A 20,561-nucleotide genomic window follows, 5' to 3' on the forward strand; every position below is an offset into this window, starting at 1 on the left:
GTCATATGACCTACAGCTCATTCCACAGATAGTGACGGACAGAGTGCTCACTCTCTACTCACATCTATTATTACACCAGAGCTGCAGAGCGTGTGGAGGATGTGTCGCAACACCATCAGACACCTCTGAAAACATTTCTTGGGATTTTGTTCATAATTATCACTGCTGAAGGACGTACACCTACACTTAACATTTGGGAAAAGGACAGAAATCAAGAGACCATGCCAGAGGAGAAAGGTAAAAACGACCTTTAATAACCTTTTATAAGGTGTGTGTGATGTGTTCACCTGGCAGGAGAGAGGGGAGGTTGTCAAATGGATATATGACATATTATGGAGCCGCTAGTAATCAGCATATTACAGAAATATAGACACTTTAAAAATCTCTAGGTCATATGGTTGTTTGTGTCATTACAGTACGTTCTTTGTACTTTACCTACAGTCAAGTAGGCCTCCTATTATGTAACCTCAGAGAGAAGTGTATAGCTCTTTCTGTTTGAATCTGGTGTGCAAATGTGAAAGACAACAACAACAAGGCGGCTGAATGCTTATGCTGCAGGTTCATCTGCTGCCTGCTTGCAACATCCCTGGCAACAACAGTGTTGTCTTGGTCCCATGCCTGCATGTTGAACTCTGGGAGCTTAGCCATTTGGGCTGCTTACAAAGGGCTAAGGCCCAGTTGCTGAGAAGAAATCACTCTGATATTCCTTTCGTGATTTACAGCCTGCATTTGGTTAGCATAATAGGGCTATAGTCACTTTTACAGGGAATACCATCTTTTAATATTCCTGGATACCTACTGAATAATCCTGTTGGGATTTAAGAGCTCCATGTAGCCCAGAGTCCTTCTCCAGGGACTTGGAGATTGCTGTGAAAGTGAAAAATAACTGGAAGCTGAGTTTAGAAGTTACCACATGCAATAATTCTCCACCGGGTTTATAGATCAAGATAAGAATGCAAAGTGCAGATGATTAACACATTGTAAAAAATTATAATGTCATCTTTGAAAAACATAATTTTATAGATTAGTGTTTAACCGAGATTAGCACTGTTACATCTATCCAGACATTACAAACAATATGGCTACAATTTGTTATTTTATACCATGGCAACAATATGTATCACCATGCAGTAATTTGATTATTAGATTCTTTTCCTATTTATTTGGCTCTTTTCCTGTGTTATATTTATTTATGTCGCTTTCATATTAAGTTCGTGCCTTAATCTGTGTTGAAGAAGGCAAAGCACATAAATAACAATAATGATAATATTGTAAAAAAGAATGAAAGGTTGAGAATATTATTATTCTATGTGCCTAATAGTCAAAAATAATAAATACTAGTGCTAGTAACTCAATATTACCCTTATGTACTTGATTAAATGTACTTGAGACTGAAGCCTTGCTGTTGGTTGTCATAAACACACCACAGATATCTGCGTCTTGTCCTTAGCAACCTTGTTAAAGCCGATCCAGTGTACATTTGTGTTGGTGTCAGAATGCAGGGAGAGAGGCGTGTTCACCACCATCACAGTGTGACAAAGCTTGTAAAGTTTGGTGGTGAAGACACACAGGAGACACGCCCACATACACAGGCCACGTGTTTCTGAACACAAACAGTCAAACTGTACACATTCCACAAAGAAACACATGCAACAATGGGGAATGCTAGTCTTAGATTTTGTTCATATTTAAGCTTTATTTTGTGTCCTTTTGACATCTGCTTCTTCAAAATAGCCACATTTATTGAAAATGTCTAATCATACACTAATAACACACAGTCATTCAAGCACACCTATGTGTACATACCATCATACGTGAAGTAGAAAAGTCCATAGCACATGTGTTTCAGCCACGCACACACACAAACACCCACCACTTGAGGCTGTGTTCCAGTCTAATCCAAGGACAGTGTATCCTGGGCGTGTGATGTAATGGCTGGCCACATCTCAGCAGTCACAGCGACGCCCGTCACTATTCTGGACGTGCCAGTAAACAAACCATCTGTGAGTCCAGCCGTTCACTAGCATCACATGAACAGAATATTTCACAGAAATGGAAAGGTAGTTTATCGGGTCTTTGTCATTCAGTCTTGATTTTAATGTCCATGGAGAAGCTGTGAAACATGTGCAAATGCAGAAAATGTCCATGCCTCTTAAGTGTCCCTATGTGACCCTCAGAACAGTTAGACACATGAGCCAAGGATTTTCCTGGTGAAAAATACTCATACTTATCATTACTGACTGTCCAGGAATGGCAGCAGTTTAGTTTTAACATCATTATCCAGAAATCACAAGTTAATTATTTTGTTGTTGCTATTTTTATCATGATCTTAAGATAACACATTCCTCAACCTCTGGTCAACAGAAGATTGTTTTCTCTTATTACTAGTGTTTATCAGAGATCACCAGTACTATGTTAACATGCACAGATGGGATATTAACAGCTGCAGGAACTGGTTTAAGATGGAAAAGTCAGATTATGGAGTCAAAGTCTAACACAAACTCGTAATTTTGAGAAATTTGTCATTTTCTTTCTCAAGATAATGAGATAAATGACGCTGTTATCTCAAGGAAATAAGCTTTGTTATCTAGAGATAACTTCACATATCAGGGAATGAAGATAACAGTATTTACTGCTTCACTATTTTAGACTAAACCTGCTCTAGTCAATGACCAATGACAAAACGAGGGGTCGACTTATTATTATGAATAATGTCAGTTGTATAGTGACAAATCCACAGACAATCATCCACACTGCTATTTTCAGTTCTCTCGGTCCATAAACTTTACCTTAAACAAATGGTGCCAGGCACAGTAAACCCCGCCCCTTGCACATATTTCATCCATTATAAGTAAATTGGAAGATTTTAAAAATTTATAAAAAATTTGAACTTTGACCTACTGTTCCCAAAATGTAATGAAATCCATTCTGGGTCACTGCTAATGTGCAAAGTCAATTTGGTATGAATTCAACCAATAGTTTTGCTACTACAGACATGTGAAATTTACCCCATTATAAGTAAATGGGGAAAAAAAAGATTTAAAAAATTAATAAAAAATTTGAACTTTGACCTATTTTTCCCGAAATGTAATGACATCTATCCAGGGTCACTGGCAATCTGTAAGCCAAATTTGGTATGAATTCAGGGGGTAATGACCAGTTGTTCCTAATGGAAGCTTAGATATACTCAATGTTTTCTACCTCCCAGCACAAAAAAAAAGTTGACAAATAGCTTTGAAGAAACATTTTAACTGCAAAGCAAACAGAGTTTATCCTGTTATTGGATTATTAGATGACCACACCTTACCTAAAAACAGTGACAATAGGATTTGAATGTTTAGGGTATCCAATGTGTGATTTCCAATAATCACCAAAACATACTAATATGTGATCATCTAATATTATTTAACTGTATTTTTATCATAAAAAAACTGTATATATATCAGTCGAAGGAAAGAAATACAGTTAATGAGTTCTGATCATGAAAATTAACTTTAATTTTTAAAAATAAAGCTTATAATTTATCATGGTAATGTGTCTATTTCATATTAAGATGCTGCTGTTTCTGAGTGGCTCATAATTTATTGCTGCATGGTCAGTTAAAACCAAACCATGGAGGCTATTTGTGTGTAGCTGGATGAAAAGAAATGTCCTATGAAGTTAAATATGGTGTGTGTTTGCATCCAACTGCCTTGCCACTGGCCTTTCTCCCTTAGGTGCTAAACCTGCTTGGCATATGCCAGAGCTTTTGCACCCACTCTGCTCAAACAGCTGACACAATGCTTTCCACAGAGAGCCGCTATTCATGAGTCATGCTGTTTCACTGGGTTGAAATAAATGGCCTGCAAATACACAACGCTCCAATCCCTCACTGTCTCTTTCCCCTCCCCTCGTTCTTTCATTCGTCCTACACTGTCCGCTCTACTCTTCACTCAGCTCTGCTAGTTTTGATTAGTTATTGCAGCAAAATCAGCCGACACGCATTCATTTACTGTGGACTCTCGCTGTACAATGCTGAGCTGTGCTGATCTGTGACTTTCCTACGTCGTCATATGATCCCTTCTATTATACAGCACATTCACTGAGACAGACGACACATGAAAGCATCATCCTGGCTTCTTCTGCTCCTTAATATCTTGCCGTCTCATTGTCACCGTCTTTACCTTTTCCCAAAAATAGCTTTACTCCCTGGGCTCAGACACTTCTCTTCCTTTTGTCCTTGTTTCTGTGTCTTTCCCTCTGATAATACCTCTCAGTCAAATGGAGCTTGATATCAATCGTAGCATGTTCACAAAGGATGCATTATACAAACCATTAGGTGATTGAAATGGTAAATATTCATTACAGCTTTTAAAGAGTCAGGATTTGTGAATTTTCTCAGATTTATTTCATTGTATAATTGATCAACTTAGATTATTCAGACATAAGTAAATGGAAAAATAATGAAGTTATCTATAATAACAGTTAATACCAGCCATGCCACATGTTCACTTATGAGGGTTTGCAAATTAGTCAGTGTGGTCTTAGATTCTATTGCTGTAAATAATGTATTTCAAAGTGCCAGTTAAAGACAATTCACATGCATGCTTTTAAATCCAAACTCAAAGTGCTAGAGACTAACTCAGTGACTTGCACTTGTTTGTCATAATTTGACTTGTCTTGTAAATTCTTGTATGTTGTAACTGTGTATTGTATTTCACGCTGCCTCTTGGTCAGGACTCCCTTGAAAAAGAGGTTCTTAATCTCAATAGGATCTTTTTTCCTGGTTAAATAAAGGTCAAATAAAAAAAAAAGCATACATTTCATCAGTTCCATTTTTAACTCCCAAGCATTTTCTTTATCATTTTATCAAATTAGTTAGTCTCTTTCCTCAAATGAGAAGTAGCAGATTTGTATTGTTAATAATAAATGATGATTGAAACAGAGGGAAAATAATCTCCGTTTCTCTCTTGTCATTAAAAAAATTCAATGAAATTAGGTCAAAATTAATCAAATCACTTTAAAATGTATCGCTCTGTTTCTCACTTCACGTTCGTTTTCATCAACTCCATCAGTCATGGGTATAGAAACTTCAATATCGTACGTATGCTGTAAAGTGATTTTAATGTTTAATGACTAAACAAAGGTAATGTTTGTTTAATAAAACAGAAACAGGTTAAACTAACTTGATTTCACTGGTTTAATTTATAGTGATTTAAGTATTTTCAAGAATGTTCAGTAGACTTTACTGTAGAAAATGAAAGCGATGAAAGTGATTTTGTTAGATAATGTTTGATTTTAAAGTGTAGTATGGTGATTATAAAATGTATGTAAAAACTCAAGTTCCTATCTTTAGTAGATATTTTTATTTCGATGGGTGGTGGGTGAGCTTTAGAGTCATCCTGCAAAATAATCTTACATTTTTGATTAAAAAAATCATGATTTTGGACCACTATTATGACTATATCAATATGCAAAAATATGTGACACCAAATGAAAACTAAACATTAACCTACTAAAGAAATCCTCTATGGACCAAATGCAACCATTAGATCTGAGAAAATCCACATTTTTTCACATTAATTTGACCTAAATGCTGTCAAAAATACCTTGGGTGCTGCACCTAATCGTAATGAAAAGTAATTTATTTGAAAGATCTAGTCAATCTAATCAAAGCTACTTTTTGAAGAAATTAATTTAGGTACGGTTTATTAAAAATGGTTGCATCAAGTACAATAACTCACTGACTTTACTTTCAGTCTACTTAGTATTTTGTGTCATTATTATATGTGCTATAGTTCTTTTAAGTAACCAGAGACCACATTCATATGGTGTAACAGTCAAAGGGTTAGACTATTTTAGACTTTTCACAGAAGCTGTAAATTATGTTTTAGAGAATGTGTTCATGATGTTTGACATTCCTTGTAAAACTTGTCTTTCAACAAATTGAAATCCATAGTGGTAGGAGTTAGTATTTATGCTAAATGCTGCTCAGTGTGTTGACTTGAGGTGAAATCATGGATCTGATCCAACCAGCTGCAGTAACTCATAGGATTATATCTGTAGGCAGTGCTCACTGAGTCATCTGCCTCTGAAATGGCTGCAAAGAAGTGTTTTCTCACAAAGGCCACATTCATGAGACCGTTTCATCCACTTTCATTAAGGCTCATTACAGATTTACGTTTCATTTCATTATATCCTTGTTACAGATGAGTAATGGTAACAGTAGCAGTAGTACTGCAGTTTCCTATTTTAGATTTCACCATTGAATGTGCCTCATACGACTCCTGTGTGTGCAGGATATGAGTTCATTTCCTTCTACTCTCTGTTTATGTGACATGCCCTTTTCTTTTAAGGGACTAAGCCAACAAGGGCACCACAGTGTCATTTGCCAGTGAGGTCAGAGGTCACCTTCTCTGTAGTGTTTGACCTAAAGGGTCACAGATCAAATGCTGCTTTGGTCAGCCCTCAAGCATGCCTGCACAGGTGGACGTCACGCCTTCGGAAAACATAACTCATAACGTCCAATTTGTGCATCCTATATGTAGTCAGGAGGAATACATCATTAATCTTAGCTCACCATTTCTTTACCCATTACAGAGGATGTATTCAGTGCGCTCGGCCTATAGGCTCAGTTCCTGTCTCTTTCTTGGCATCTAGCGTGGGTGAGATAATGGAATGAGTTTTCTGTTGGCATCGTAGACAGGAAACTCCAACATAGTGAAGTAATGGCTGTGGAAAGGTAAGGCCAGGTGTCAGTGGGCCTTTAGAAAGTCTTCACATGTTGGTAATCATATTATCCTGGCCCTAAGAGGATGTCTGTACAACTAATAAAAGTGTTTGAAGTCTTAAATTTGGTTTAATAGGTCTTAAAAATTTAGCAGATTTTTGGCGTGTTGTGTCTCTGGGTTCTATTTCTGGGACTTAAATGTTGTTGTGTAATATTAAGTAGAGTTTGGAAAGAGGTTGAGCTTTTTACCCAAATCTGTTGAGGAATCTGCCTAGAATTACTACTCAGAGACTCATGTAAAGTTGCTGGGAAGAACTAATTTCCAGCCATAATCACATATATTAACTGTTTTTATGAGCTATATGGTAAAAGTGACGTCTTTGGTGCATTTCATCAACGCTTTATAATAACCGGGTAACTGAAGTCATGTCATTGATCATTGGTTGAGTATTTCATTTGTTTGCTTATTAGAAAGTGAAAGTCCCCAAGGTCAACAGCTTGGCCACCCCAAAGTCGTCCTGCTGGGGTAATGTGAGCATTTTGATCCCGCGCCTACCCCCACCGTTTTTGCAGATGGTTCACACCAGGAATGTTGCAGAGGTCCATGGGATCCCCGCGAGTTGAGGGAACGTGCTATTTTTAGGAGGCGCTGGAGCACTGCTTCTTGAAAAGGCATTGGAGATAAAGCTGCTTGTGTTCCATAAGACAGAAGACTTTTCATGTTGCAGAATTGCAGTCGTAATAATGCTTTATTGATCGTGAGGCAGGAGCTATGCCTTATGATGGGTGAAATGAACCAAACAACTGGCAGAATTCAGGAATTTATGCTTAAATATCTTAGCATTGAAACATATAATACAGCATAAGCATATAGCTGTCCTCAATTTCCTGAGTTTTCTGCTCAAGGGATCAATAAAATTCTATGTAATCTAATAAACTTGCAAGATATAAATAAGTTGAGCGAACAAATCTCGAATGAATCAATTATACTTAAATCCTACACAATTCTAAACCATAATCTAGAAGAAATCAGAGTCAAACAATAATCAATATGCATAAAATATCCATATTGTCAAAGCATGTCAGCTTTATACATGTTAAGGATGCATTAAATTTAAGTTTGATGTCTCATAAAAGACTATGAGTGTATCTGTGGAACTTCAGCATTAAGTCATCAGAAGCAAAAGTGATCAAATGTAAATGAAGCAGTCAAAGCATAATGAATGAACTTTAAAGGTGCCCTGCCACACAAAACCGTTTTTACTTGTATTTCTTGAAATATGTTCGGTCCATAGGTGTTTGTGTTACATAGTAAATTTGAAAATGAACCGCTACCTCATCTGTCTGCTATTGCCACTGAATAGAAAAAAGCGGAGAAATCAGGTCAATTAGAAAAGCTGGTCAGAGTGATGTGTTAATGCCTGAGCTCATTACTATTACTATTCATGAGCTCACCTGGGTGAGACCACGCCCACAGAATTCGTCTAGCTCAGTGACAGTTTTCGTATACAGCAAGCTGGGGCACCGTAAAGGGGGGGGGGGGGGGGAAACATGACACATTCATGACGCCCAGGATTCCCACAGAGCAGTGGAGGGGGCCCAGTGGATACAGGTTAGAAGCTGTGAAAATTCCATGTAAGGTCCGCCATACAAGAGAGGCGTAGAAGCCAGGAGTCCGACTTTCAAAGCATGTTAAGTTTCATCTTCAATTTCTGCCAGTTCCTCTACTTGTTGCGTAGGGTAAAGGATGCTGAAAAGCCAGGCTCTCATTGGCTAGCTGTTAGCCAATCAGAGTCAAGCAGATTAGCATGTTGAATATTCATGTGAACTGGCACAAATCGAGCTGAGTCTTCCAGCAGGCTTTCTTTACCACATTAGAATGACTTGAAACTTTGGTAACCAAGGCATTTTTTCCACAGAAAATGTTACAGAGCCCATGGTAGAACTTCAGACATTACCACAAAAGTAATGCCTGAGGCAGAGCACCTTTAACCCTTCGGGGTCTGAGCCTATTTTGGCCGTTTTTGAGTACTTTTGATTTTGCCTTCATCCTATAGAAATAAATTTTTTATTATAGCTATGCTTGGTATCAGCACAACTTTATCTATATCATCTGCCTATTATTTTTTCACTTTAACCTACTATATTAATACAAAGGCCAAAAAACACAAAAAAATATAAAATCTGATTTGAAAAATTTAGATAATTTATTGCATAAAAAACACACAGATGTTTAATGAACCTTTTTAAAGACTTTAAAAATGAATATTGGTTCCAAATATTAGGTATATAAAATCAAAATTGTAATAAATCAAGACTATACTAAAATATTTGAAATAAAAGCATATCTTTACATAGGCGTTTTCTCCGGTTTCCTCAACGCCACCCCCCACTCCCATGCCCGGTGTTCCCAGTTTCCACATCTGGTTTAGGTGGGGGTCATTCTCACCTATACTTGTAATGCTAATGCAGTCTGGGGAGTAGAATCCACAGATTCGGCCAGTTTTTTCCGTTTTGAAAAAGGACAAAAAATGACGAAGATATGGTAAGAAATATAACACTTGCTTTATATCACTATTAAACCTCTATATCGCTTGTTTGCAACAGTTACAAAACGTCATATCTTCGGTTGTCTTTGCTCTGTCAACATCAAATAAAAAGTAGGAGAATGTTTGAAGTCTGCACTTTCGAATGCAGTTGTCCCCAGTTGTCTAAGTGTACTTCCGATGCTACGATGTATTGAAAATGTCATGTGATTCAGTCACAGAGCCGTGACCTTGGACCCCTAAGGGTTAATGAATTGATTGATGATGAGAAATGTCATTGAAGGTAATGTATGCTGGCTTCATGCTCCATCAGAGACAGATGCTTGATACATGGCTATGTTTGGGCAGGTCTACTGTGTACATAAGGCGGTAAGCTGTGAGTCGCACTGTGTGTTCCCAGAGGCTTCCAGTGGTGTGACTCTACGCTCTCCACACATGTAGCGTTGCATTGCTCAGATTGCTGCCTGCCTGTCTGTGACCTTTGGGACAACGGCATCAGTAGTGGCCGTCAGCCAAAGAACAGACATCAGAAAGGCTGATTGATGATATGGACAACTGGGCCTGGAGAAGACCGGTAGTAGAGGGAAGGGGAGGGAATCTGGGGAAGGGGGGGGGGCTCAAGGTACAACCCCAGCACTGCCTGTCGTCTCTCAGTGAAGGAAACTCCAAACTCCCATGTATCTTATGTCACCATGAGTTGAAATGAATTATGTCCTCTCCCTACATCCTCTGATCTCTTACCGCTCCTAAAATCTTTATTCAGTCTTTGCATGCACAAGAATGTTAACCTTTGACCTCCTTCCTGAGTCATTACTTGCTGGAGCAGAAACCGGTTTTAAATGCACTTTGAGAATATTCATGACTGCTGCAGGTGACTCTTTCCGTCACATTTTGGGACTTACATGAATAAAACTGTTAAGGAATATAAAAACAAAATACTACCCATGCAGGCTACAGCAGGGGGCCATGTTGGCGTTATCCATGTGGAAGTAACTCAGTGCAACAGGAAAGGAAAGATTCATTGGGCAGAACAGGGAGACATTAGAACATATCTACACTGCACAAACATTGAAAAAAGATATATACTTGTTTTTGCTCCATTTAAGCCCATTTTCCCATATACTGGTGAAATGTTTCTTCTTCTAAATTCTCATTTTTTTATTCTTTTTTCTAGACCAAAATAGTTATGTTTAGTCTGGCTACACTAAATTTAACATTATTTTAGACTAGATATTTTTACATGTTCTAAAAATCTAAAAAGCAGCTGTTCTGTTAGATGGCAATTCTTCCCCCATTTTGTCACTTTTTCTTGTCTTTGACAGCTGGGTTTCTGCAAATTTACCCTCAGATTAAGAGGCAGTTAATGCCTAATGGCAACAAAATGAATAGTTTCCAAGATTACTAGGATTTTCAGATTCCTGAAATATAATGATGCAAACTTAAGAACATGTACAAGGACATAAAAGGACAGCTTTCTTGGAATCTGGCAACCTGAGTGTCTGAGAATTTGCTAGTTTCTACATCTGGCAAAAATCATCATCTCCTGTCTCCTCCATCGGTCCCTCCCTCCCCTTCTATTCGCTGTTTGAAGAGGAAGTGAAGACACTGGATCCTCCACCAACAGGTGCAAGGGTCCAGCAATGCACGCACAGTCAGTCCAGGAGGCAGGACCCTCCTCCAATCTCCCCGTGGACTCTCAGTCTCCTGCTGCCGTCCTTTCAAACCTATCTTGCTCCCGCTCCGTTGTCCTTTCCAGGTGGTTGCAATCAACTTGTCTCAGACCTTTTTTTATGAGGACTCGAGACTTTTCCTTGTGAAATTCTTGTCTTTATTGGTCAGCGTGCCCATATGTGTGCTTAACACTGGTAGCTTCATCAAAACCTTACCCTCTACTGACCGTAGAGTCTAGGCTAAGGTCTTTATTAAATTTAAGACTCAGCACATTTTTAACTTAGAGATCAGATTGTAATCGAGACACATGGATTGAATGAAAGCAGCTTTTGGATTTTTATCCAAAGTAAACTCCATGAAGAATTTCCTTTTTCTGTATTTTGACTATATTTGCAGGCCTGAACATGGTCTTTTTGTTGTTATCTGTGCTGTTGAAATATATTCTGAATGAAACTTCTGGATTAAAGCCTACCTAAATAAAATCACAGAGGGTTATGATACTAAAGAGATCTAAGGAGGCTTGAGGAGGCTGTGTTTGTCTTGGATACAGACATACATACTGTACAAATCTGAAAAATGGCTTTGTTCCCTGCAGTGGGTCAGAGGTTCTTGTAAAACCCACTGAAGAATGTGTTGCTCCTGGAGGTCTGGATAAACTAGCGACTTGTTTTTACTCCGTTGCTGAGCCAAACAGTTTGCTTAATGGGCAAAAGCTCCTTAATGCGTTGGAGGAGATGTTGAGATAAAGAGACGCTTCTGAACCCAAACATACATTATTTAACTGGCAAACAAGCAACTTCTTGTCTTGGGTGACCTGGAGCCTTTAAAACCTCCTTTACCGAAGCCACTGGTACATCATTTATGAATGATACGCCTTAAAACAGTTGCTTCCAGTCAAGGCGGGACATTATAGTGAGGTAAATACAGCAATGTGAATGGATTTTCAGAAATAAAAAAAATTTGTTAATAATTTTAATGTTTCAGCTCAAAAATTTAGATACAAGCTGTTTCCCTTTTTCATGGTCAAAAAAGACAGGAATGAATAGAATGAAAATATATAATCATCAAGAAGACTAAAAGGCTTGAATAAATTACACATGATTTGTGATTTTAAGCAGAGTTTTATGTTTGACCCGCCACAAAATAATATTTTGAATCATCTTAATTTATTGTGGTGCAAGTGAAATGTGTGTGCGTATACGTGGGTGTATGTCTGATGTGTTTGTATAATGTTAAAAAAGTTAAAAGTCAATAAATATATTGTACACAAAAAGTATTATCTTGAATTTGGCTGCTAGAGTATGCTTCAACCCTTTACGACCAACCATAGAACAAGTCCGCCAGAGCATATCTTAGCATTTTTTCATACTGTAGTGCCATTTTTTGGCCCATTTTAATTTGCTGTACATCAATACAATCCTAATATCCAAAATTGTATCAGTAATTTTGTCTATACTAATTAAATAAGTTGCTTAAAAGTGCAACTTTTGTTCAAATAAACCACATAAAGTGAAAATTACACATAGTTTTACAAATGTCACAGCAGTATCTCTTCAAATTGTAAATGTCAAAAAGATGCAAAAAAATCCTTTCAATCCACAAGTAAAATGACGTCACCTTCAGTTGTGGGTAGTGATGTACAGGAAGACCACTGGATTGTTCATGCGCATAACGTGGTTACATATCGTCCAATGTAGGAAGTGCTGTGAACACCAAAGCAGATCTATAAGGTGCCCATAGTGTGGATGTGTGCTTTTTGATTCTATTTGTGAGTCTTCTCGTCAGCCTGGCTGTTTTAGAAATATTCAACCAATGAAAAGTGTTGAAAATGGCTTGTGACTACATCTCTTAACTCCATTCATTTATTTAGAATACACATTGTTTTTCCATTTTCCTGAAAAATAACCATTTTGGATTTATTGTACTATCTTATTTGGTTGCAATTTTACTGGCATCTAAAAGTAGATATATGCAAATAGAAGTACTGACAATTCCATACGTAAAAAAAAAAGAAGAAGTTAAGTCTTGGTTTGTTTAAATAGGTGTCAGATTGTACCAGCTGAACCAGGTGAATAAGGAAGTGATCATGTATAAGTCCCTCAGACTAAATGAAGTTTCCTTCACAGGGAGAAAAGTGTCAGGGTGTAACTCGAAGCTCCACGTGCTTTTAATTTCTCACATTATAGTGCAGTGTTAAAATCTGTGCTAATAAAACACCCAATGAATTGAGCAAACCTAAAAGAACGATTATGCCCACCAGAAGTACGTTTTTGGTCATTTTCCAGCGGGTTGCTCTGTTTGGCTCTTTTTTTGTCTCTCACTAAATCAATTCATTTGATGAACTGGCCTTTCCAAGCCCAATTACTGGTAACCATGGATGCCTGATGAAACCGGTCTGACGACGCAAACGTTTCCTGGGGAGACAAAAGGCCTTTTATTCAACTTGATGCTCCAGTCGGTATTGAAAGGATGATCAGAGGGCGAGCATATTTCTGCCCGGGTTATGATGAAAGGGAAAAAGGCTAAAGGTGGACTGATGATTTTGGCATTAGTCGTAGGACGTTTAGGGCTATTTTACTGTCGATGTAGTTTTAATGCGTTTGACGTGACTTTTCTTGGCACATGATCGTGTTTGAATCAAGAAAAGGAGGGTAGCTGCTTGGAAAACATTCAGGAATTTGTTAAAGTGCAGACAAAATAAGTGCTGATATAAAGATGAAGAGATTTATAAGTGTGTGCAAATAATAGAGCCAGAAAAACAAGAAGAAAGACTATTGTTTGCTCATTGTACGAGTGTGACACTTTAAAGGCTGACTGGAGTATTTTTAGATTAAAGCAGTGCTGAATGGCAAAAATGAAGCATGACATTGCAAAACCACTAAACATGTGTGTTTATTAATGTTACAGCATAAGACTGAAGCATAGAAACAAACATACCTCGGTTAGATAAAGGCCTGATGCAGATATTTTTGGATTAAAGCTCCCGTACATCATTCTGGCTGCACCCATCATTGTCTACATGCACCTCAGGGCATTTAAAAGCAACTGTCTCACTTTATTAGTATAATAAAATCCTCTTTTCCGTGTCCCCTGCAGTGTTTCAGCAGCAGGCTGTCCACAGCCCTCTGGAGCAGCAGAAGCAGAAGTCCAAGCAGGGAGGAGGCGGAGGACCCATCCCCTGTCAGAACTGCGGGAAGCCCTGCAAAGGGGAGGCGCTCCGTGTCCAGAACAAACACTTCCACATCAAGTGCTTCGTCTGTAAAGGTATAAAACATCCAGCCTTCACCTTTCACCTTCACACTGTCACCTCAGAGCCAATAACTTTCAAGAAAGAAGAAGTCGATATTGTAGCTGAGGCCGTCATCCTGAGTGTAAGGCGTTAAATCAATACCTAGGTTATGTAAAACTGGCAAAAGCAATATATAGAGCCATGTTGTCAATACTGTTCAGATTTAATTCATTTTTTGTAGATAGAGAACAATATGTGGTTGTCATTGGCAAAGAATCTTCAATATATGACATAAAAGAGTACAAAGAGTATAAAAAGTATAAAAAAAAGTATAAAAGAGTGATTTTTTGCTTTTTTAAATGGAATTATGCATTTTAAATAATTTCCCTGTGGTCTACATAAACTGTAAGTGATATGCTTGTTTCTGAATTTTTCATGAATTCAACTCCACAGGTCCATCTTCAACCCTATTTCTGAGTAATGACACCAGAAAGGTCGTTTTGAGTGCTGGCCCTTTAAATGCACTTGAGACACTTCACACCCCACCCCCTCCAGGTTGTTGACTGTGCAGCTCTGTCCCGTTCAGCCACTTATGTTCGTTAATACAACCAACAACTGAACATTTTAGGTCATTGGGTTGATTTATTATGGCGTACCAGGAGAAATGTTCGTTGGAAGTCTTGACCTTGTATGTGCAAATGTCGTGACGTAACTAGTTATAAAATGAAACAAATTAAGAAGGAACTGAAATGGGTTGTAGAAATCCACTCGATTTTTGCTAAAAATGAATTTAAAGATAGCTTTGCAGCACCTGGAGTGTTCAAAGTAAAATTTTTTGAACTATTATGGCCCAAATACACAAATAAATGTACCAAAGACTAATAAAAGTGGGGTTAGCAAAATATGACCCCTTTAAAGTGTATAATTTCTCAGCAGCAAGAGAATCTGCACTGTGGTTGTATTTAATAACTTTGATATAGAGATAAAGAGTATTCATTCACACCTTTAAGTAACCTACAAGAAAACAGTAATTCTGACATTTGCACAAAAAGAGATCATGGCTTTTGAGACCAATTAACAGCTTAGTATAAGAGAGAGACTCTGAAAACATACTAATGTAGTTTTTTTTTTGTATAAAGATGCCATTATTTATCTATTTTAATGAATAGACAAAGTAGTCAGTAGTAGTGTTAGGTGAAACACTATGATAATGATGATACAAAATATGAAAATTAACTAAACTGCAGTGTCATGGTGAAAAAAGCCTAAACTTTCCATGAAAAACTTCAATCCATATGGTTTCATCACTGACAGAAATGATGTACAGTGTGGATAAGACGGACACAAGCGGTAGAACTAGTCACAGATCATGACCGATGGGAGATTTCATGAATGTAATGAGTTACATACTGAAAATAAGAGTTAAAAAATAATAATTATTAATCAAGAATCACCTATTTTTGATATTCAGTGTTATATTTCGTAATTGCTTTGACTTTGATATTCAGTGATCCAAATTATCCTGATTTGTTTACTTAGGTAGTCATTACTTTATGCAGACTCTATGAATTAAAAACAATTTTAGTTACAACATAAAACACTATAAGTACTTGGACTCAAAATCGTCAAAAAGCTAAATGTGGAACATTTAACACTTCTTACCCTCAACATTTGCAATCGTAGCAATTTAGTACAAGACCAGAAATGATGATTGAGGGTGTGGTGATCATGACAGCAGCAGCAAACCACACTTTGTACAAAATCACTGTCATTAAATTTTAATACAAATAAAAGTACAAATGACTGAATAATGGGGTAGATAACAAACAGGAACCTGTGCTTAATGGCTGATGTTCTGACGATGGTACTGCTGATTAACCAAACAAAAGCAACAAAGAAGAATGTTGTGTCTCCAATTCTGGGTTTGGTAAATGCACAACACTAATTTGTGTGCAGTACTGAGTACACTATGTGCCACTGAATAATTTGATTTGAGACACAGTATTAGTTCCTGACTGTTAGCTTTTTTCATTTTTAATCAGCTATTGACACTAAACTATCATTTTTCTATCAGCCTTTAAAAATCCATCATCGTTGAGGCATAGTATTGCTAAAATTGCACTTATTTTGGGGGGAAAATTTCATTTTTTTTCCCGGATAATTCATATCTTTTTGTGAGGGGATGGTTTGTAAATGTAAATGTTTTCAGAATTTAATGTGTTTTTGTGGGGCTTGTTTACACTAAAACAAGGAGAGAAAAATAAATCCATCATCAGTCGGCCTCTAGTGCTCGTCAGTGAATTAAATTTCTGACTGGTGTATGACTTTCCTTTTCCCAGCAGCAGCTAATACGGCTTGTTGAATGAAAACATTACTGGCATGACACATACAACACTTGATACAGAATGGCCCCTCACAACTCAAATTCAGCAACATAAACACAATGTCAATGTCTATAAATAAAGTGATATAATTTTTTTTTTTTTTTTAAATTTGCCTACGCCTTCCTACACCTTTGTGACTGATTTCTGCTTTTTCGGTTATCATAAAGTCATTTGTACTTAAAGTATAGTGTCACTGATAGTTTAACAAGACTTACAGTCAATGCTAATGGGTCTGTTTGGTCTCAGCCACAGCCCAGATAGTGTGTTGTGTGTGTGGAAGTGTGAGTGACAGATCCGATAGTGTGAGTCTCTGTGTGTATTTCTGGATCAGTGGCTGCAAGTGTCAGATACTTGTAATGTGAGTGTGTTCTATGTACGTGTGTGCGAGTTTGTGGGTGGGGTTGGGGTGTTGAAGGGTGTGTTTTTTTTTATTGGCTTGTACTTTATGGGAGTGTGTGTCTGACTCTCAGCCCGAGCCTCATGTCAGACCGCTGTTGTCAGTACACACTCCGGTTGCTAGGATACTATTGGGGTCGCTACGGTGTCGGCAGCATCCTGGAGTTTATCGCTTTTAATCCTACACTGACCAGCAGACACCCTGTCTGTGCATACCACCTCTTCCTCCTCCTCCTCCTCCTCTGTCTTTTTTCTATGGATGGGGGATAACACAGCAGATTGCCTGCAGTCACATGATGCTTTATTGGTAATGACATATGCACAATGACAAGTAGTGTCTATAGGCCTGAAGATAATACCAGTATAGTTCAACTGATTTTAGATTTGGTTATCATTCCTGTACTATGTTCTGCATTATACCATGCTTAGTACATTGATTAATCTCATTTATTAAGAAAGTACGTTATCATGTGCAGGTTCAGGTACATTATCTTAGTTTCATTCTACTTTTCAGATTAGATACTTACTTGGAGAGCACAAAGTAATTTGATTTGTCAGCTGAGATCATCACTGAAATCACAGACTAGTATTTTTTTTTGTCTCTTAAATTTAATTTCCAAACTTATTGTTGCATATTTGTGTTTTATGACTTTTATTTTGGCATCTTCATTCTATTATTACATTAGATTTCCTGCTTTTATGCATAAAGCAGCAACATTACAGCATGAAAATGTCACAGTACTTGCATTAACTTTGGTGTTTTTCCAGAACAACAGCACAATAGTGAATGAGTTAATCATAAACCTCTGTGGTTTAACACTGTGTTGCTGTTTAGAAGTGAGGCTCTAATGTCTCACTAATTGAGCTGAGTTTTCTTGCTTTTGTATTTGATTTAACAAATGAGCAAATTATGACGATTACACGCCTCGAGTCACACATACAAATTACACAAACCAATTCATCATATGTAAATAGTCCACAGTCATTATTTTGCAGTAACTAGTGGTCATGATTAAAGGCACAGAGCATGTTTTCTTCAGTGGGTGAAGTTATTTGGCTTCCTCTCAAAAGGGCTTAATTAGGAAGCGTGAAGCTGCCTAATTTAATACCCGGCATTCAGGAGGTGTATTAATACCATGTGGATGCAACAGCCAGCAACACAGTTATGCTGGGGTGCAGCTCACTCCACCCAGTTTACGCAGAAAATGCTTGGACATTTACTTTCTGCTTGTAAATCAGCAATTGAATTTCCAGCTAATTTGGGTTATTTAATGTGCAGATTATTCCAGTATCGCAGAAAGTGGGTGTGGAGTTGGGTTTGGTAGTTTGCTGTTAAAACCTCCAGATGCAGACTTACAGGAGTCTTAAACTCAGGATGGAAATCAAATAAACCATAGTGGGTTAAGTGAGGATCAGATAGCTTGGCCTTAAACACCGAACACAAAGAGATGACACGACATCTGATTCTGTCAGCAGGTCACTGACTGGAGCCAAGTTCAACACATAAAGCCCTTTCTGAGATGCACAGTCTTTCTGAATGTCAGTTGATAATAAAATCAGATGAAATGTCTCCCTTAGTCTTTGATTTGTTCGGCTATAAATATACTCTGTCAACGTCTGCTTCACCTCTGACCAAGTGCACTGTCAACATTCACCTGGAAGATAATCAAACTCCTGACCCCTGACTATATTGCTGTATTAGCACCAATTACCGCCTGCCTTGATGTTAGCCAGCTGGGTACCAATGCCAGGTCTGAAGTGGGAAATAGTGAGTGCTTCGCTCATCGTGTGTAATTAACACTGAGAGAGTGGGACTTGATTAATATTAGTTCGTGTGAGCCTCTTTAGCACTGGACCAACATCAAGGTGGCTCTGGACAGCTGATAGTAAACACAGCTTCACACAGTACACACAATGTTTTAGGAAGATGGCCTCCTAAGTGCTCTGTTTAACTTAAGAGAGATGCCTGTTGCACGAAACTGACTCTAGGCTTTAACATTCAAGGGGACTTGAAACACAGATTCAAGGGAAATAAATGGCTTTTTTGTTTTTATAAGCACAAGCAAATGAGATGCAAATGATAAAATGAACCCATGGCATGCACTTTATTGCCATCAAACTTAGCATGCCTTACCTTTATCCCTTCACAAAAGAAAAGAAAGTTGTAATTAATCTCTTATTAATGGTTCGGTAGAGCTTTAAAATGAGTAATAAACCAACGTAAAAAAGGTGTGTTCTGACATGAGTCAAACTCTATTTAAAATCTGTTCTTAACGGATTATTATCAATGTATAACATATTAGAAAATGATGAATTTAAAGGAGTGATATTTTGCTTTTTTAAATGGAATTATGCATTTTAAAACATTTCCTTGTGGTCTACATAAACTGTAAATGCTACGATTGGGTCTGAATTCTTCATTAATTCAACTCCACAGGTCCATCCTCAACCCTATTTCTGAGTAATGACACCAGAAAGGTCGTTTTGAGCTCTGGCCCTTTAAATGCAAATGAGCCACTTCATGTCCCACCCACTCCAGGTTGTTGGCTGTGCTGCTCTGCCCCATTCAACCACTTGTGTTTATTAATAAAACCAACAACTGAACATTTTAGGTAATCAGCTCAAAGTATGGATATATTTTCAGTATGGACCTCAACCGCTGCTGCTGACAAACAATTATGGCGTACTCTGAGAAATGTTCGTCGGAAGTCTTGACCTTATATGCAAATGTCGTGATGTAACTTTTTGACTTTTTGAACTATTAGGGTCCCAAATACATAAATGTACCAAAAACTAATAAAAGTGGGTTTAGCAAAATATGACCCCTTTAAATTAATGACCCCTTTATAATTCTATCAAAAAGTATACCTTTATAAGAAAAGCATTCATGAGGTGCATGTTGAAACAAAGTGTATCAAAATCTTACAATTTAGCATTTTCAGTATTTGAAGACTTTAAATAGGTGTGCGTACATGAGTAATACTCCATACCCATACTATATGGGTAGATCGTAGTTATACTCCAGACTCTCAACATAGGGGAAGTTGCGCATATGATCACACTCACTGCTACACACAAACTAATGGAGAGTCAGTTTAGTTTACAGTATAGCTCTGTTGGCTTAGTTCTTTTTAACAGCCACAGTAAAACCACAAATCACCTCCATTTTCTGTGTAGTTTGTGTTGTCAATAGCCATCATAGTCCAGGAGAGTGACTCACTACTCCGTCTGGTGGTCACATATATTCAACTTCTATTCTTAACACTCAAGTAGTTTTTAGTCATTTTTAAGTATTTTAAAGTAAACATACTGCATATAGCTCCTTTAATTAAGCAGCTGTTATACTTAGGGGTAATTTTGTGATTGTTTTTCTAGCACTGTGAGATCATACAGTCTGAATTCCCACATCACAGTTTTAAAAAGCTTCAGGATTTCACAAAGACTAATTATTGTTTTCATGGTAGCTGTTGTCAACACGAAACTGGGGGTTGAGGAAACGGGTGTTATTTAGGTAGCTGCTGTGCCTGCCTGCATAGATCCTGTTATGTCTGCTTCTCAGATGCCTTAAGCTGACACCGACACACCATCAATAGCAGAGAGCTGCAGACAAAATGGCCTGGCAAAAC

The 20,561-nt window shown here is 37.7% G+C and overlaps 1 protein-coding gene across 13 annotated transcripts in view; it reads left to right on the top strand.

Moving 5' to 3' along the window:
- The window catches only part of ablim2 (actin binding LIM protein family, member 2), a 131,598-nt gene that overhangs the window by 36,608 nt on the left and 74,429 nt on the right, over positions 1 to 20,561 (top strand). For 3 of the 13 annotated variants that reach the window (XM_030161967.1, XM_030161971.1, XM_030161969.1), the window contains exons 1-2: positions 26 to 237; positions 14,023 to 14,190. In XM_030161967.1, the coding sequence (XP_030017827.1) occupies positions 222 to 237; positions 14,023 to 14,190 (184 nt within the window). In that variant the 5' untranslated portion in view covers positions 26 to 221. Of the gene's footprint in view, positions 1 to 25; positions 238 to 14,022; positions 14,191 to 20,561 lie in introns of those variants that run through there. The other 10 variants (XM_030161973.1, XM_030161972.1, XM_030161977.1 and 7 more) reach the window with 6 other exon arrangements.

The sequence above is a fragment of the Sphaeramia orbicularis genome, chromosome 18 (genome assembly GCF_902148855.1).
Source record: "Sphaeramia orbicularis chromosome 18, fSphaOr1.1, whole genome shotgun sequence".
NCBI classification, from domain to species: domain Eukaryota; kingdom Metazoa; phylum Chordata; class Actinopteri; order Kurtiformes; family Apogonidae; genus Sphaeramia; species Sphaeramia orbicularis.